This window comes from Dermacentor albipictus, chromosome 9 (genome assembly GCF_038994185.2).
Source record: "Dermacentor albipictus isolate Rhodes 1998 colony chromosome 9, USDA_Dalb.pri_finalv2, whole genome shotgun sequence".
Classification (NCBI taxonomy): Eukaryota; Metazoa; Arthropoda; class Arachnida; order Ixodida; family Ixodidae; genus Dermacentor; species Dermacentor albipictus.
This window is the reverse complement of record NC_091829.1, coordinates 20626448-20642607: the sequence shown is the minus strand read 5'-3', so window position 1 is coordinate 20642607 and position 16160 is coordinate 20626448. Positions and strand designations below refer to the sequence as shown.

Below are 16160 nucleotides of genomic sequence, written 5' to 3'. Positions count from 1 at the left end.
TCCCCAACTAGATGGGATGCTTTTCAGTCGTCACACGGTGGGAGCAGAAAATGTTTTTCTTCATCTCTCTCTCTTTCTCTCTCTCTCTCTCTCTCTCTCTCTCTCTCTCTCTCTCTCTCTTATTTTTTGTTTCTTTCCTGTGGCGCGATTCATTTCGAGTTGATCCGTCAATTCCGTAATGGATCTGCAAGGGGAGAGATACCGCGGATGGCAAAGTGGCAATGTTCGCGAATCGATTCGCGAACTCTCGTCTATTGCAGCCTGCGTCGGCAATCGCAGTCGCGTGAGAGGTCGGACGCGCTCGTCATTGTCACCCTCGTGAATTTTCAACTCGTCTTTCCAACTACGCATGAATCGAAGCTTGGCACGCATCCGGTGTTCGTCGAAGTCGCTTGTCACGGCCAACGCGAACCAGCGTCAGCGCCGGTTCGCACCAGTGGTGGTTCTAAAGCAGTGTTGATGCTGCTTCACGGCCAACGCTATATGAGCTGCTGGTTCGCAGCTCATATAGAACTTGTATTGTAACGTTCTGTATGAGCTGCAACACGGTTTCCCGTGCCGAAGTGACCTCAAGACTGCGTAAGGCGCGCTGCCGACATGCGAAGAAATCGGAATTTTTGTCCGAAGCGCGAATCAATGTTTGCGATAGCAAGGTTTAGCGGTGCCCCGGAACTGGTCTGAAATTTCATATATATGTGCAATACTGTCAATCCCGTCAGGGGTCGTAACAGAAAGGGCATTCAAAAAAGTACACTGACATACAAACTTGACAATAATAACGGTTTAGAAATACACATTAATACACAGAATAAACTTATACATCAGTAGCAGTAAAAAATATATAATCAGGTTCGCGCTGCAAGATTTTGGTTGGACGGATAATTGTGTTAAAATGCAAAACAAAGGTAGTAACAAAGTGATACTGACAGTAAGCAAAAATAATTACTGAGATGAAAGTAGATCGTTTTCAACAAGCGTGATAAAAGCAGTTAGTGATGAACTAATAACAGAGCCCTGAACTATTATATATATATAATATGCGGATCCGGCTAACGTGGAAGCGACATACGTGGGTGTGCCAAAAAAAATTTCGGGAACCTTTGAAAGCTTTAACACGCCGTGTATAGGGCCTGTAATGATATCGCACGGGCGCCATTACGCTGCCCGTGAGAAAAGCCACGCCAGTAAAATTGCATCACCTTGAGGTTTGAGCACCGATACTGTGTTGTAATTTTAATATTTGATAGTCTGCGAAGATTTAAGATAAAAGGCGTGCGCTTTGAATGTTGCATTTCTCGAAATTTGTTTGCACCAGCTGCCATTCTCGATGTTCGCGGCAGTAATTTAATCGAGAACGTGAGACGCGGGCAATTTAACCCAGATATACGGCGTGGATGAGCGTGCAGCGTAAATATACCTTCATATTTGCGGAGCCCGACGGCGACGCCGACGACGAAAATTCGTTTGGAGTTTTCATATAATCGCTCTCGCAATACAATTAGTTTAACAAATACCTCTAATTGGAACGGCGTTCAGTTGTTAAATTTTCTTTTCGTACATCGGTGCCGCCGTCTTCGACCCACGCATACACCGTATTGCGACTTATACTGAACACGACTGTACATTTTTTTTTTGCGGTGTGCGCATATATATATATATATATATATATATATATATATATATATATATATATATATATATATATATATATATATATATATATATATTCACATTACTACTTTTCAAGTTGGATTAGGCAAACGCATAATGCACGCGTTTGCATTTTCATTGGTTAATACTGAAGTTTATATCACGCTTATTCATCACGTTGAAACTGTTTAGACAAGCCCATTTTCTGTTCAATTTGATCATGTTTCTATATGTTTCTAATTGATTTAATTCGTGTTCTACTGTTTTTACTGTTTTTTATAAAACTGCCTTTCTAACTTGTTTTGTAGTTGTAATTATTACTGTCTCTGAGTTGACTAAGTTTACTTTTCCTTTCGTATATGTATCGTGTACAGGAGGTCCCAGTTCAGTCTCCGACTCCGGGACGTACCCCCTCCCGTATATTACATGTTGTAATAACTTCGTATGTAGTAATAAAATTTGGTTCTGATTCTGACTGCTCAAAGAGGCGTACGTTACTTGCCTTGCACGAGAAATCTAAACGCAGAATTGACTAGCTGTGTCACTACTTAAGATATAATTTAATTTAGGACACGTATGTTGCAGTGTACGTGTGAGAGCCGGTGAGTTCGCATGGTGCGCCATTTGGGATTTCCGTGGCTGAATTTAGTTTTCAAATTTGCGTTCTAAAGATATGCTCGGTGTTCTAGATATTTGGGCGCGTCCTGCACTGCTAGAGAGGGCGTTTTGTCAACTAGTGAATCGGACACAGTGTATTTTGCCCCAAGTTTGACAGCTCTCATTTTGCGACTGGCGCTGTAGATTCAAAATGCGTTTCGAGTTGATGTTAGACAGGCCAACGTTCCGAACATGATGACTTGTCAGACCAGTCCGCTTGGACCCAAGTGCTCAAAATTAATCTGTAAGCATCCGTCTAGTACGGCCTCCCTCATAAACCAACGTGCATGTTTTGGGTGTTTAACCCTGCAAATAATTAATTTCACTTTTTAAAGGACTTGCTCGAGCTAAAAAAAAAAAAAAAGGTGATATAGTCGCGGCAAAAATGATGTGCGCCACAAACAGAAGTTTCACTAAATTTATTTGTAAAATATTTATTTAAATATGACCGAAAGATTTTTTTGTCTTTATGCATTGTTTTATAAGTTTGTGTCGCTGCGTGCTACGGCTCTAGTCCGAATAATCGAAGTCTTCGAAAAATCGTGCTGTGCAATATTGGTCAGCTACTGCATTAGTGTTCATTTGAAATCGGCTTTCCTCTAAACTTGACGCAAATGAAAAATCGCAAACCAATCGGTGTCATTACTGCAATCGTAACAAACCTCTTAAAAATCTTGAATTTTTCGACAAAATCGTTAAATTTTTGCAAGTATGTATTCAAAACGTACTCGCACAGGCAACAGGTAAACGTTAGGCCTAAGCCCAATTACATGTAGTATTCCCACTTCAGCGTAAAACCTTTTTTGGCATAGGTGGGCCTTTTGCGGTAGCCCGCTACCGCTAGTCTATGCAATAAAACAAATATCTATGCTCGGGGGGAAAAAAGAAAAAAAAATTTCCGTGTAATGGTGGCTGCTTTTCTGAAATGTTGAATCTCTTACCTTCTGCCAGGCTGATGGCAACGTAACATATATACCCAGCCATACGAAGCCTTTCTCAACACCGCGGCTTAAACATCGAGACCACCATATAATGATGTTTCTGCGGAACAAATCTCGCGAAGCGATCGAAACCATATTACGCTAAGCACTGGGAGTTGACAGGCCGTATTCTTTTTTTTCTACGACTGTCTCTCCGAACGAATCGTTTCGTTGGAGCGCTGAGGGGTTGGCACTGGGCTTTTGACACACGTATGAACGCTGGAAAGTACAAAAGCGCCTTTGTCCGAACCGACGAACGTAACCGGCCTATGCCGCAGTATTTCCTCGAAGAGATAAATTAGCTTGAAGACGTGTCCAGAGGCATTTGTAGACTGTCTACAAAGGTCTAATTTTAAATTATATCCTTTTTTGTTGGTTATATTCTTTTAAGCATTCGGCGCTTTCAGAGGCATGTGCTAGAAGGTATTGCGCTCATTTGTACTGATGGTATTGTGTACAACCTTACCACGTTAGTAGGCTTCTCAGAAGACAAGGCACACAGCGTGGATTTTGGAACGGAGGTGGGAAGGAGCGATATTTCCTCACGTAGTTTATGTGCCTTGACATGGCTAATAAAGCCAGATACATCGCCAAGACAACACTTCTCGGTGAGGAGAGATATATATCTACAAACTTTTTTTCTCTCTCTCCATCTTTATCTCTTTCTTATTTATTTTTTTCTGCCCTTGGAGTCACGTCCAAGTCATTCGTGGAACGGTGACAAAATAAGACATTCTATTTCAATTAGACTCCCTGCAGCGTCAAAAAACAGTGGTTCGCGTCATGCCGAAAGGTTTGCCTCCCAGAAGACAAATACTCTTGAGGAATCCGGAGAGGGCTAGTGCGAGATTTAGCGCCTTGAGCGGACACGAAGGAATGTCGCCGGTCGCCTCACCGATTTGGAAACCGTCGCCTCGGCTGCCTCGCAGGACCGTGACTCCAGGGAACCGGACGTCTTCACTCGTTCGCACGCCAACTTCACATTTTGCGGCCGCGCGACTGGACACGATTAGCGGAAGAAAAAGAAAGAGAGAAAGAGAGAGAAAAGCGACGTATAAAAATCAAGAGACCGAACGAGTGGGAAGGTCGGCGTAAAGAAAGAAAAGCGTCCCACCACGCGATTGTTCGTCTGCTGTGGGACTCCAAGCGAAGCAGACGAGTTTTTGTGTCGCGGTTCGTTTCCATGGAGACCCGATCGCCGCACCGTGTGTGTCCTCGACGCGAGCTCCGTACAGAGCCTTTCAATCATCGCAGCTGCGAAGTATTCCGCGTTCGACGTGTCTCTAAAGTCGTCATAACAATTGATCAAAATAGTGTAGTTCACTGATTGTGGCGCCATCTGCCCATGTGCGTGCAAGGACAAATCTGTATTATTTGGAGGTAACTTTTGTCAACAAATACTTACATTTAATTCTCAAAGAGGCCGGCTGCATCTGCTAGTTTTCCAAAACTGTTCAGATTACAATGTCAGATTTCGAAGTCGAGTTTCACTACTGCTTCGGTTCAAGCATTCTGGTTCTACGCGTGGTTCGTGGGCGGCGCGCGCGCGCGGAGTGACTTTTTTTTTTTGCCGTTCGAAAAACAAACAACAAAGCTGTAGGTTGGCGTAGTCACGTGTCGAATGCGCAAAGGGAAAGTACAGTTGATGCGCTCGATTACAAACATGGCTATCGCGCGGTTTACGGAAAGGAACAGCGCGTTTTGTGTACCGTCTGGACGATGGTTGCTTCGGTTTCGTCTGTTTTCCGGTTCCAGACGTAAACATGCGTGCACGTCACGAAAGGCTTAAGGAAGGAAAGATAACGGCAATTAACTTAAGACAGCCCAGCTGCATAAAGTGGTAATCCCGGCACACATATATTATTTATTTGTTTGCTTAGATCCTTCTCTTGCCCTGATCTTTTCGTCTGTTGGTGACTATCAGCGTCGTACATCGCCTGTTGCAATTATCGCGCAGTTTACGACTCCGCGAACGCAGATGAAGCTATCACGGCAACGCGCCAGACGTCGATTTGCGCAACCGAAAGTACACCACTACGCACATTAGTACGATAACGGTGCGTGGCCTCGCATTTTTTATGAAGGCGAAGGTTAGGAGCTGCTAAAAATGCTTGTGACAACGTGTTGATGGAACCTGGAGTAAACAAAACGCGGTTACGTGCGTTATATCAACCACCGCATCTAGCAGAAAGGAAATACATAATATATGCCGCCTTACATAGTAAATATTTGCTTTTAAATCTTGGCAGAACCTGTGACAAACCGCATAATTTAATTCCTCCTATACGTCCCATTACTCGCTGCATGAGATCGCCGCTGACAGGCAAGCAACGTTTGTTCAAAAAAAGAAAAAAAAATCGCCTCGCGTCCAACTTATGAGGACCCAACTCCGACGCGGCCTATTCAAATACATGTAAAACGCAAAAACGTTTTTTCTAAAATAACCTCTGGACCGATTTTAATGAAATTTGTTGTATTTGAGAGAGAAAGTTTAGTTCTAGTGATTGTTGAAAGCGAAATTTCGATTTAGGGCCTGAATTCTGGTAAAAAGATATTAAAAATGCGAAAGCTTGAGAAAAAATAGAAGCACGAAGTTTACAACTTATAACTGCATTAAAAAAGCAGATATCTTGGTTTTGTAAACGGCACCCGTTAGATCATTGAAAGTGGACAAATTCGATATGTAAATTTATATCTTACGTGAATTTGTTACGTTGTGTACAAGGGTTCTGCAAAAGCTGCATTGTCACATTAATAAATTTTTTTGAGATTCATGTGTAACATATCAATTTGGCCGCTTTAGATGTACTATTAGATGCAATTCACACAATTGTGATATCATTTTTCATTGCTGAGTGACGGAGTTGTAAACTTGATAGTTTCGTTTTCTGAAAATTTTCGATTTTCGCAAATTTTTGATAAGAAATTGACGGCCTAAATCAAAAATTCAAAAGCAACAGTCGCTAGATTTTCAGTTTTTCTTTTAAATGCAACAAACCTCGCCAAATCTGGTGCAGTGGTTGCCGGGAAAAATTAATTCTCCTTTTACATGTATTTAGATAGGAGCACCCGAGCTAAAGCTTCCTTTTAACTGGGTATACTTCAGAAGATCTTACTTTATTTTTTTATTGTGCTGGCAGTGATATGGACAATCCAAGCGAATTTTCGTCGTCGTCCTGGGGCTCCGATTTTATATAGGTATCGGTGGGCTATTTGCTTATTTATGCCGTATATGGGGTTTATATTGCTACACTATTCAATCAATAAAGTTCCTCATATCAGGTCTTATGTTCGTGCTAAACTGCATATCTTTCTAGGGAAAAAAAAGTATTAAGCGGACTCTAACCCGGTTGACAGCTACATATAATGCTAAGCATGCTAAATTGGCAGGTACGCTTTCGGGAGACTTCTGCGTGACCACCTTAACGCCACCGATAGCGCGAACTCGACGGGCATCTCGTCACTGCACACGAAAACGGTGACGTGAAAATAATTATGACGTGTGGTATGCCGCAGTTATATTGCGTATATACTTTCGTCGTACATTCTACCTCGCCGGGAAGGCCGGTCCAACGCTCCAAGGCTGAAACGAGCGCTGTTTTCAGTTGAATCGCTTCCAAATCTATTGTGATCAAATAAACTGAAAACTCACCGCATTGACCTAAAAAAAAAAATATACGGCATCTTCTGTAAGGTTTCCTCTTGGGCTTGTTGCTTTCCCATTGTGAACGTGTGCCGTTGCGCGTAAAACAAAAGATAAATGAAGGAACACGGTGACAAACGCGGGGTGCAACACAGTGCGCTTCATGTGTGTCACCGTGTTCCTTCTTCTGTCCGTGTTTTACGCTGCAATGTTACTCGTTCGTGAAGTGTCTTCTGTTTGCACCGCTAAACTGAAGCACGCAAGGGGAACGAAATGTTGTCTCGAGGCATGACGTGTCGTCTGTTGTCCGTAACGGGTCTGTCGTCTGCTTGGAGCCCAACCCCAACCCGGATCTAGATCGGCCTTTCGGCAAGGCAGGAATCGTGCCAGCCTTAAGAAACCTCGCGAGAGACACGACGAGTTATTTTTCCTGTTCCACTGCATGAAACGGCGTTCTGAAAAAGAAAAAAGAAACAGTGCATCTTTAACGCAAATTTGATGGTGCATATCCATAAACTGATGTAATCCTCAGAATTAGTTCCAAACGGACACGCCTAACGAACTCGCTGGCTACCCTTCGAAAATTGCAATATGTGCCGTTAAGGTACATTAGTAAGTCATGTAGCCCTAACGGTAGCGACAAATAAGTCTGGGGTAAGCGTATTTACTTTAACCTGACATTGCCGTCGCCCCGACATATGGTTCAGTGTTCGATATACCGTACGTTGAAGTGTGATCGCAGCAATTGCAATTCCAGAATGGCGCGAGCACTTTAACAGCACCGAAAAGCAATTCGCACCGAAAGGAAAATAGGCGTTCGTCTTAGTCCTAGTATGATTGAGGCTTTACTGCCCAACCAAACCAGGCCCTATACGAGTATACCCTATACATTCACTGTTCAGTGTCAAGATGGAAAAAGGTAAAGATAGAAAGCTATGATCATAGAGGCCACTGAAAGAGGTGCTCCCAACAAAAGCGGTTGCCTCGCTTCGATTGTCATGGCTTACAGCTGCCCGTCTGAAATCGCCGTAGGAGCGAGCCAGTCAATAGCACCGGCAAAGTAATAACCACCAGAACAAGTTGCTTCAAAAAAAAAAAAAAGGTCAAGCGGGGCAACAGCTATAAAGGCACCACACCAAATCGCGTTCCGTTTACCATTGGCTTTGCTCCTAACGCTATCGCACGCTATCATCGCCTAGCGTAATGTTTACTTCGTTGTATCCCATCTACAGCCGCGTGGTCTCTTCTCATTCCCTTTTGTTCTCCATTTTGCTTTCGAGTAGTAAGTGCGGGAGTCGTTGATAACGCCCTTTGTTCCTTGCAGTCCTGGAAAAAAAAAAAACAGAACCCCAGGCTGTATACCAGTATATTATACTGCCGCTGCTTCTGCGGCGGTCGGTCGTTCGTGTATTGGCAACGCGTACACGGTGTAGGGTTTGGAGTACGGACTTCGCGGATGAAAACCCAAACTTGGGAGGGTTTATTTACATATTATACAGGACGGTGAGCGTCAAGTACCAGTCGTACAGACATTACGGGCCAGCAGCAACTCGGACGCTGCGGCCCGCGGCAAGAAGTTGGAGAGAGGTCTGTCAAGGGAATCAGGGCATGTCCCAGAATCCTCAGGTCTCTCTGGAAGGCTTCTTATAAGCCCTTCGAGCACTGCAAGTCACGTCATGTTTGACCAATGGGAGAGTCCACTCCGATGACGCCACTTGCAGCCAATGGTAGGCGCCCGTGTCGCGTGGCACACCTGTCGGGGCTCTCTGCGGCCTTGCCACGCAGACTGGCAATCCACTTGTAGGCTGGAGAAGGAGCGGGGGGGGGGGGGGCGCTCGTGCACCTGCTTCATTGTCGGATGCCCACCTGCTCCCGGTGACTCGGCTCCGCAGCGGTGGCAAATGCCTTCTTCAAAGACGAAGGGGGTCGATTGCGCTCCATTGTCCCAGGCCCCCTTCTAATCCCGGCGACGCACGAACTTGTTGCCTTAAACTTGTTTGCACGGCCGCTTCTCTGGAATGCACTTTCCTGCCTCTGCATTCCTCAATTAGCTGTGCTGCCACTCGAAGCGGTTTGGGGAACTCGAAGTAGCCTCAGGAACCAGCTCCATATCTAACAGCTCGTCCTCGCCCCGGTTGTTCTGAATGGCCGGTGAACTCAATTCGCTGGCCAGGAGGAACGCAGAAAGAAGCTGCAGGGTACTGGGGTCGAGCCTCGTTTGACGAACTTCGGGATCCTAGGCCCTGGAGAACAAACGTCAAACAAACCAAACAACACAGCGCTGCACCACGCATAAGCGCAGGCTCTTCACCCCTGACTCGCCAGGCTATTACTGAGTCAAAATCAACCCTGATCTTTTATTTCCCCAATTTCGACAACAGTTCCAACCACCCTTCCAAACAGCTATCCATTTCTCCTCGATTGCCGACAAGACCAGAGTACTATTGTTGTTGCAAAACAAAAGGGTCGTTGACGATGCAAACAACAAATGAAAACAGCCGAACATAACTTAAGTGGCCTAACTACACGAACAGCATGTTTCCAATTTATCGCAGTGGCGTACTTATCGCACGTAATGGTGCCACTGAACAATCTGGTCAACCTCGCAAGTACGTAATCACAAGCGCACTAGCCTTGTGGTCACTAAACAAAACGCGTACTTGCGTTGTAGGCAAACTTTTCATTTACGCTTACTCACGCTTCTTTCCTGAAAGTCCTGCAGGACACGTGACGTAAACGAACAATTAAACTTGCGGGACTTACACACTCCGCAGAACCCTTAAAATGATGCGTCTTATACTAACTCTTTCCACGCACGCTCACTAAAGAAGTCAGAATACGGCTGCCCTCCACACACACACTAGCAACCCAGTCATAAAGTCTGCTTCCTTCCGTCCACACAGGACACGCGCTAATGGAACTAAGAACGCTTCTCCGTGCAAATCATGCACTCACTCAAATCTACGCGCTTAACCTTACAAAATTCAAAAACGCTTAAAAAGAAAGAAGGTTAAATAACACACACGCGCGTTACCATAGGCCTTTCGACGATAACCTTGACCTTCAGGTTACTCACACACACACAAAAAAAAGCCTATCTACTTATTAATGAGCATCTCGCGAGACTACACGTTTACTTAAAACGCATCTTTCAAATCTCGAGCTTCTCAAACGAAAACACAAACAAAGCTCATACCTTTACATATTGAAAGAAAACCTAGTCTCAAATCGCGAAATTTTCCGATGCTCAAAAATAAAACAAGACACTTCATTTCTACGGAAGCGCTCCAGGCCTCCTTTTCCAAACGCTTCCGTCTGACTCATACTTTGAGTCGAACGCGGGGTGGACGTGGTCTGAAAGCTACTCTGGCTGCCGAGAGACAACAAAAGGGCTGATTCACTATCAGCTCCCCCAAGACGTTACGGTCTACTGCCAATTTGCGTCCCCGCGCCCCGCTTTCAACACGAACTCGATTGACCGCGTCGCCACTCCCCACCTGGTCTCGCCCTGCCACCTTGCGTTTCTTCGAACTGCACGCTGAGCTGTGAAAAGAACTACGGAACGACGAGCAGCTTAACTGCCTCGTGCCCTTTGTCCGCGTCCGTGCAGAACATTCTTCGCGGTCCCCTTTTGACCTGTGGCTTGAACGTTTTCGATGCGTCAACATCGTCCGAGACGACCGCATCTTTTTCCTCGCGCCCTGCCCATTTGGGTTTCTCGCCATCTTTGGCGGCGCTACATTAATTACCGACTTTCGGTCTTTAACGCGCTTCTTTTTACGGCGCTTTCTCTTCGCACTCACTTTCATGTCGCCTCGTGCTTCGTGCTGGCCGGTACACATTTCGTCGGCCCGGATCGGTCTCTTACCCGCACAGTCTGAGTGATTCTCACTTAAATCAACACTCACTTTGCCTCGACTGGCGGACAGCTCAACCGACTCTGGCACAATGCAGTAGGCTTTACTCGAGTAAGACAACTCGCACTCTTGCGAACTGCCCTCTAATACATTGCCCAGCTCACGCTGTGAATCGGCACACAGCCCGTCGGTATCGATCGCTGTCTCACGCGCACAGTCCGAATGATTATTAACTGAACCATCCCTCTCTAGGCTATCTAGACTGGCGGAGAGCCGCACCGATCCCTGAACAATGCAGTTGTTCTCTCGTGAGCTACGGAGCTCGCCACCCCGAGAGCTATTCTCAACTGCATCGTCCAGCTCGCACTTCACTTCTGCACGCAGATCTGGCTCTACATGGGTGCTCGCTTCTGTCGCGTCAACAGTACCCTTTTCCTCGCTAGCAACCTCGCTAACCTTACCAGCGACGCACACGCTCGGTAACTGTGCCAATTTGTTCGCAGCTGGCCTAGCTGTCTCCACAGTCATCTGTTGGCACAGCACCTCGTCGCTCTCACTACGGCCTTTAACGGCCTCTGTTGCCACTAAGGCATCGTTAGCAGCTAGCCTTTTCCCTTCACTTGTTAATCGGCAGTCAATCTCACAGGCACTACTCTTTTCGTCGGCTTCTGGCGAAAATCCGCTAGACACTTGCTCATTCTTTCGCTCTGTACTACCTGCAGAATTCTCAGACAGCCGTTGTCTCTGTGCCAATAACTGATCACAATATTGTATCTCTTTGATCAGTGCTGCCTTCTCTCTCTCATACTTTTCCTCTTGCTCAAGCTTACGTTGATTCTCACGTTGGCGTGCCTTCTCACGTTCGTGACGCTGACACCTAAGAGTAAGTTCTTGAAGCTCCTGCTTCCGTTCATTCTCGCGTTCTTCACGCTTAAGCTCACTCCTAAGTTCACGACGCGCTCGCAAACGTACACGACGCTCTCGCTCCCGTGGCTCCTGTATCACTTCCCAAGCAAGCTCAATGCTTTTGTGATCATTGCCACTATCATTAATCGCCTTTATGATAGCTGGCGTTTCCATCCGTTCGTCCGCCTCAACTCCCAAATCGTCGCACACCAACAACAAATCCAACCTCGTCAACCTTCTAAGATCCATGGCAGCTGCCCCGACAGGTGGTTAAAACTGTTTTCCTTAATTAATTTGTGCAAGCACACAATGCAACAAATTCCCGATTCCCAGAACTATCAAAATTGAACACACAACCTTTGAGTCTGGCGAATCATAAGGAAAAAAACCACGCGCTCACTTACGGTTGCAGCACCCCGCCATCCGGTTCATTTGTCCGCTGTTCCCGGTTCCTTCCGGACTCCCTGGGTCGAAGGCTCGCTCCTTCTTCGATACTCCCAGTCTCTTCGGACCTCTTTCGACGAAGGCTCTCTCTTCTTCGCTCTTCCCGGTTCCTTAGGATCTCTCTCGACGAAGGTTGATTCGTAGCGCTGCCACCAGCTGATGTATTCGGAGGCGATCCCACCGCTGCCACCAGATGTAGGGTTTGGAGTACGGACTTCGCGGATGAAAACCCAAACTTGGGAGGGTTTATTTACATATTATACAGGACGGTGAGCGTCAAGTACCAGTCGTACAGACATTACGGGCCAGCAGCAACTCGGACGCTGCGGCCCGCGGCAAGAAGTTGGAGAGAGGTCTGTCAAGGGAATCAGGGCATGTCCCAGAATCCTCAGGTCTCTCTGGAAGGCTTCTTATAAGCCCTTCGAGCACTGCAAGTCACGTCATGTTTGACCAATGGGAGAGTCCACTCCGATGACGCCACTTGCAGCCAATGGTAGGCGCCCGTGTCGCGTGGCACACCTGTCGGGGCTCTCTGCGGCCTTGCCACGCAGACTGGCAATCCACTTGTAGGCTGGAGAAGGAGCGGGGGGGGGGGGGGGGGGGGCGCTCGTGCACCTGCTTCATTGTCGGATGCCCACCTGCTCCCGGTGACTCGGCTCCGCAGCGGTGGCAAATGCCTTCTTCAAAGACGAAGGGGGTCGATTGCGCTCCATTGTCCCAGGCCCCCTTCTAATCCCGGCGACGCACGAACTTGTTGCCTTAAACTTGTTTGCACGGCCGCTTCTCTGGAATGCACTTTCCTGCCTCTGCATTCCTCAATTAGCTGTGCTGCCACTCGAAGCGGTTTGGGGAACTCGAAGTAGCCTCAGGAACCAGCTCCATATCTAACAACGGGCGAACAATGCCCTGCGAGATGGACGCGTATGCCGCGTATAGTGTAGTATATACGTGCGGCCACGGCAAAGCACGCCATCACGTGTTCGCTGCTTGATGGAGTGCGCCGGTGGGACCCCCACCCCCCCACCCCCCCACCCCCTCATTCTTGATAGTACGCCGCGTTATACGCTTTCTGCCAGCGGCACTTACCTGTCGATGCTGTGGCCCGTCCGCGGTCCGTGTTTGCGTCGCCTGCTGCCGCGAACCCTGCGATGTGCATTAGCGGAGCAAAGACGAAGCACTCCGCGCGTGTGTGTGTGACGCTATTCGTCCCTGTCCACCTCCGCCCCCGAGTTGCTTTCGACGCGACGTGGGTAGCAGCGAAATGACGCTTTCGGTGTAAACAGAAACGAGTGGGCTGAAGGGGGCGATTAGGAACGGTTTCCCTATTTAAACAAAACGTATGACCCCTGCTTATTAACTCGCGGGTTTATATGTATGTGTGTGTGTGTGAAGTGATTTTAGAAAAGGAGACGGAAGAGATGAGTGCAGCGCCGTAACTGTCTCTCACAGGAGGACACCTCAACAGCACTGCACGGGGAAAGGGGTGTGGGGAGAAAAAGATGAAGGAGAGAAAGACCGTATATGTATGTCGGAACACACACATTTATGCGGGATCCCCATTGTTATTGTGTGGAATTGCGGATATGTTTCATACGGGTTTAATAGAGTTAATATGAAGTAACTATTTGTGTATTTTTTACTGCAATAACTTTTAAGTAGTCACTCACGAGGTTTGGGCTTTGCCAACAAACAGGCGCGGTGGATAGAACCATTGTTTTCGGAAAAGCCAGTCTGTTGCAGGGATGACGTCGCAACTCCCGCCTGCCGCATAACCGATCCCGTCTGTACCTCGGGGGGATTCGCGTGAAACGCAGCGCGCTCAAAAAAACGCCTCCAGTGAAAATGCAACGCGAAGATCGGACAAAACCGTGTACTAGCATTCATCACTCCCGTGAAAGCTGAATGGTTGAAGCACCAGAGTGACGTGGTCGTGGAGGTACGTACAGCCCGGTGACGTGGCCGGTTAAATTGTACTTGCAAAAAGAAGCACAAAAGACAAGGGAGGTAGAGAGGAAGTAATAACGTCCCTGGTCGTGACATGCATGCGTCAGTCCTCACGGCGCAGGACTTTTTTCAGCGTATCCATTTCTCCATGGTCTCCCGGGCTGAAGCGGTGTTTGTATACGGGATATATAACAGGTGTTTAATTGGCAGATGGAACAGTTCTAGTAGTTGAGCTGGTTTACTCGGAAATGGCGGACTTGTTGCCCGAGAAATCTCAATGTGCTAACCAAAAAATCACTAATTACCTTCTTAACTAATTATATTACAGCACGCATATTGCAAATTACAAATTGTAGCCGTTCGACTGCAAGACATATCCACTTGAAAATAATTCTGCGGATGACACCATTTCCGAGATGTGCGCCATCAAAGTTGCGGTGAAATCGCACTGTCGTTCCCCTTACTTTTCTTTTAGTAAAACGCCGTTTTATGCGTTTAAGCACAAAAGTAACTGGGCCGCCAATGTATTTCTTCACAATGTCTGGGAATTAATATCTATAAACTGTTGGCATCCTGAGAATTCCTCCCAGCTGGATCCGCCTTGCAAACCCCCTGGCTAAAAAATGGTAAATTTCGGCGTACCGTAAGGTAATTCGAGTAATTCGATAAAAACCTAATTAGTGACTTTTTGTTAATTAATTAATTTGCATTTCAATTTCTCGTGCGAATAATGCCTGCCTGTTTGAGCGATCCAACTCAAGGATTACGATAGCGCTATCTGCCACAGGTGCTTCTTTAACATTGGTTAATGTCCTCGCAGAAGCACCCGCAGTGTATGGCTTGCCCGTACGCTGCCCGAACTTCGCGGTATACTCCTGAGCGTTGACTACCACGGCATCGTGAAAATTTGGGGACATGTTACTTTGGAGGAAGGGGATTGTTGAATGAGTATGCGGCGGGTGCAAGGGGGTGGAGGATGAGCTTAGTGTAAGAGACTGCAGAGGGAGTGCATGCACCAGAAGTGATCCTCAGGCCAGGCCCCGTGATGTAATCAATCTGATCACGTGCGCAAGTGACACGCTGGTGCAAGTCGCCCTGATGACTACGCAAGGAAACTGATATGCCCGCTCGGACACGTTCAATGAACAGCTAATCCTTGGGCGCTCCGTCGCTGAACACCCGATTGCAATTAAGAATTGCAATGTGGAAGTGACGTCATGGGAATCCGCGCAACGGTACTTGATGAGCAATTTTAATTTAGTGTCATTTCGTGCACGTACCGTAGCTTCGGGAACGCCGACGTGTTGTGCATGCTTCCCTGCATGCGCGTTAGGGTTGAGCTGCAAGCGCATGTCGTTGTGTAATTAGTTCCAACAGACTTCTGTGGGGCACCGTAACCGGATGTAAAAGTAAAATGCCATGTTTCTTGGAAGATTCATGAATTGGAGTCTAGAGCACTGTCGAGCCAGCCGCGTTCTAAGTTTCAAATCGCGCGCGCGCGCGCGTTTCCTAGGCAACCGTCCGCGGTCACGTTTTCGAAACGAGTGTCGCGCCACCTACGTCACGCGTCGCGAAGCTCGAGCCAGTTTCGGATTGCGAGGGGATCCGCCGCGTCGTCTGCCGGAATTTTTTACGCGACCGAATCGCCACCGAAACGTGGTGGCGACGTTTCGCCCCGTTTTGGTTTTTCTAATCGCGCCCAAATAACGCGCACTTCAACAAGGCAAAACGCACCTGAGACCGTTTTCTTTTTTTTTTTGTCGGGACCCGGGGACCCTGGGTCCGGCGGCAAAGACGCGCGCATCAAAAACAAGCGAATGAACGCGCGCGCTCGGCGACAGTCTCCCACAAAAAAGAAAACACCGCTCGGCGACGAAGGGGGATGGCTGGCTAGCAGCCGAGAAAATGGCGAACAGCTGTTCCCCCACGGAGCGGTTGCTACGGTTGTGTTGCCTTCTGCACTCCGCTCGCCTCGCAGTTCCGCTAGGTGAGTACGTAAGTCGTTGACGTCACCGTTTTAAACGCCTCGCGAATGCGTGTGACAGCTCGGGCCCCGCAGTCAGTGCGATTTGCGGATGC

At 47.4% G+C, this 16160-nt stretch overlaps 2 protein-coding genes across 5 annotated transcripts in view; one reads left to right on the top strand and one right to left on the bottom strand.

Annotated features, from left to right (window-relative positions):
- LOC135917308 (uncharacterized) overlaps nt 1-7094 on the bottom strand; it is a 46866-nt gene extending 39772 nt beyond the window's left edge. For 2 of the 3 annotated variants that reach the window (XM_065450868.1, XM_070525603.1), the window contains exon 1: nt 4183-4346. The gene's annotated coding sequence lies outside the window, so the exon portion shown is untranslated. Of the gene's footprint in view, nt 1-4182; nt 4347-6939 lie in introns of those variants that run through there. The other variant, XM_070525602.1, reaches the window with a different exon arrangement.
- LOC135917309 (transmembrane protein 8B) overlaps nt 1-16160 on the top strand; it is a 70473-nt gene that overhangs the window by 27878 nt on the left and 26435 nt on the right. The window contains exon 1 of one of the 2 annotated variants that reach the window (XM_065450869.1): nt 15712-16068. The exons of the other annotated variant lie outside the window; for it this stretch is intronic. Within the exon in view, the coding sequence (XP_065306941.1) occupies nt 15987-16068 (82 nt within the window). The 5' untranslated portion in view covers nt 15712-15986. Of the gene's footprint in view, nt 1-15711; nt 16069-16160 lie in introns of those variants that run through there. 2 annotated transcript variants of the gene reach the window in all.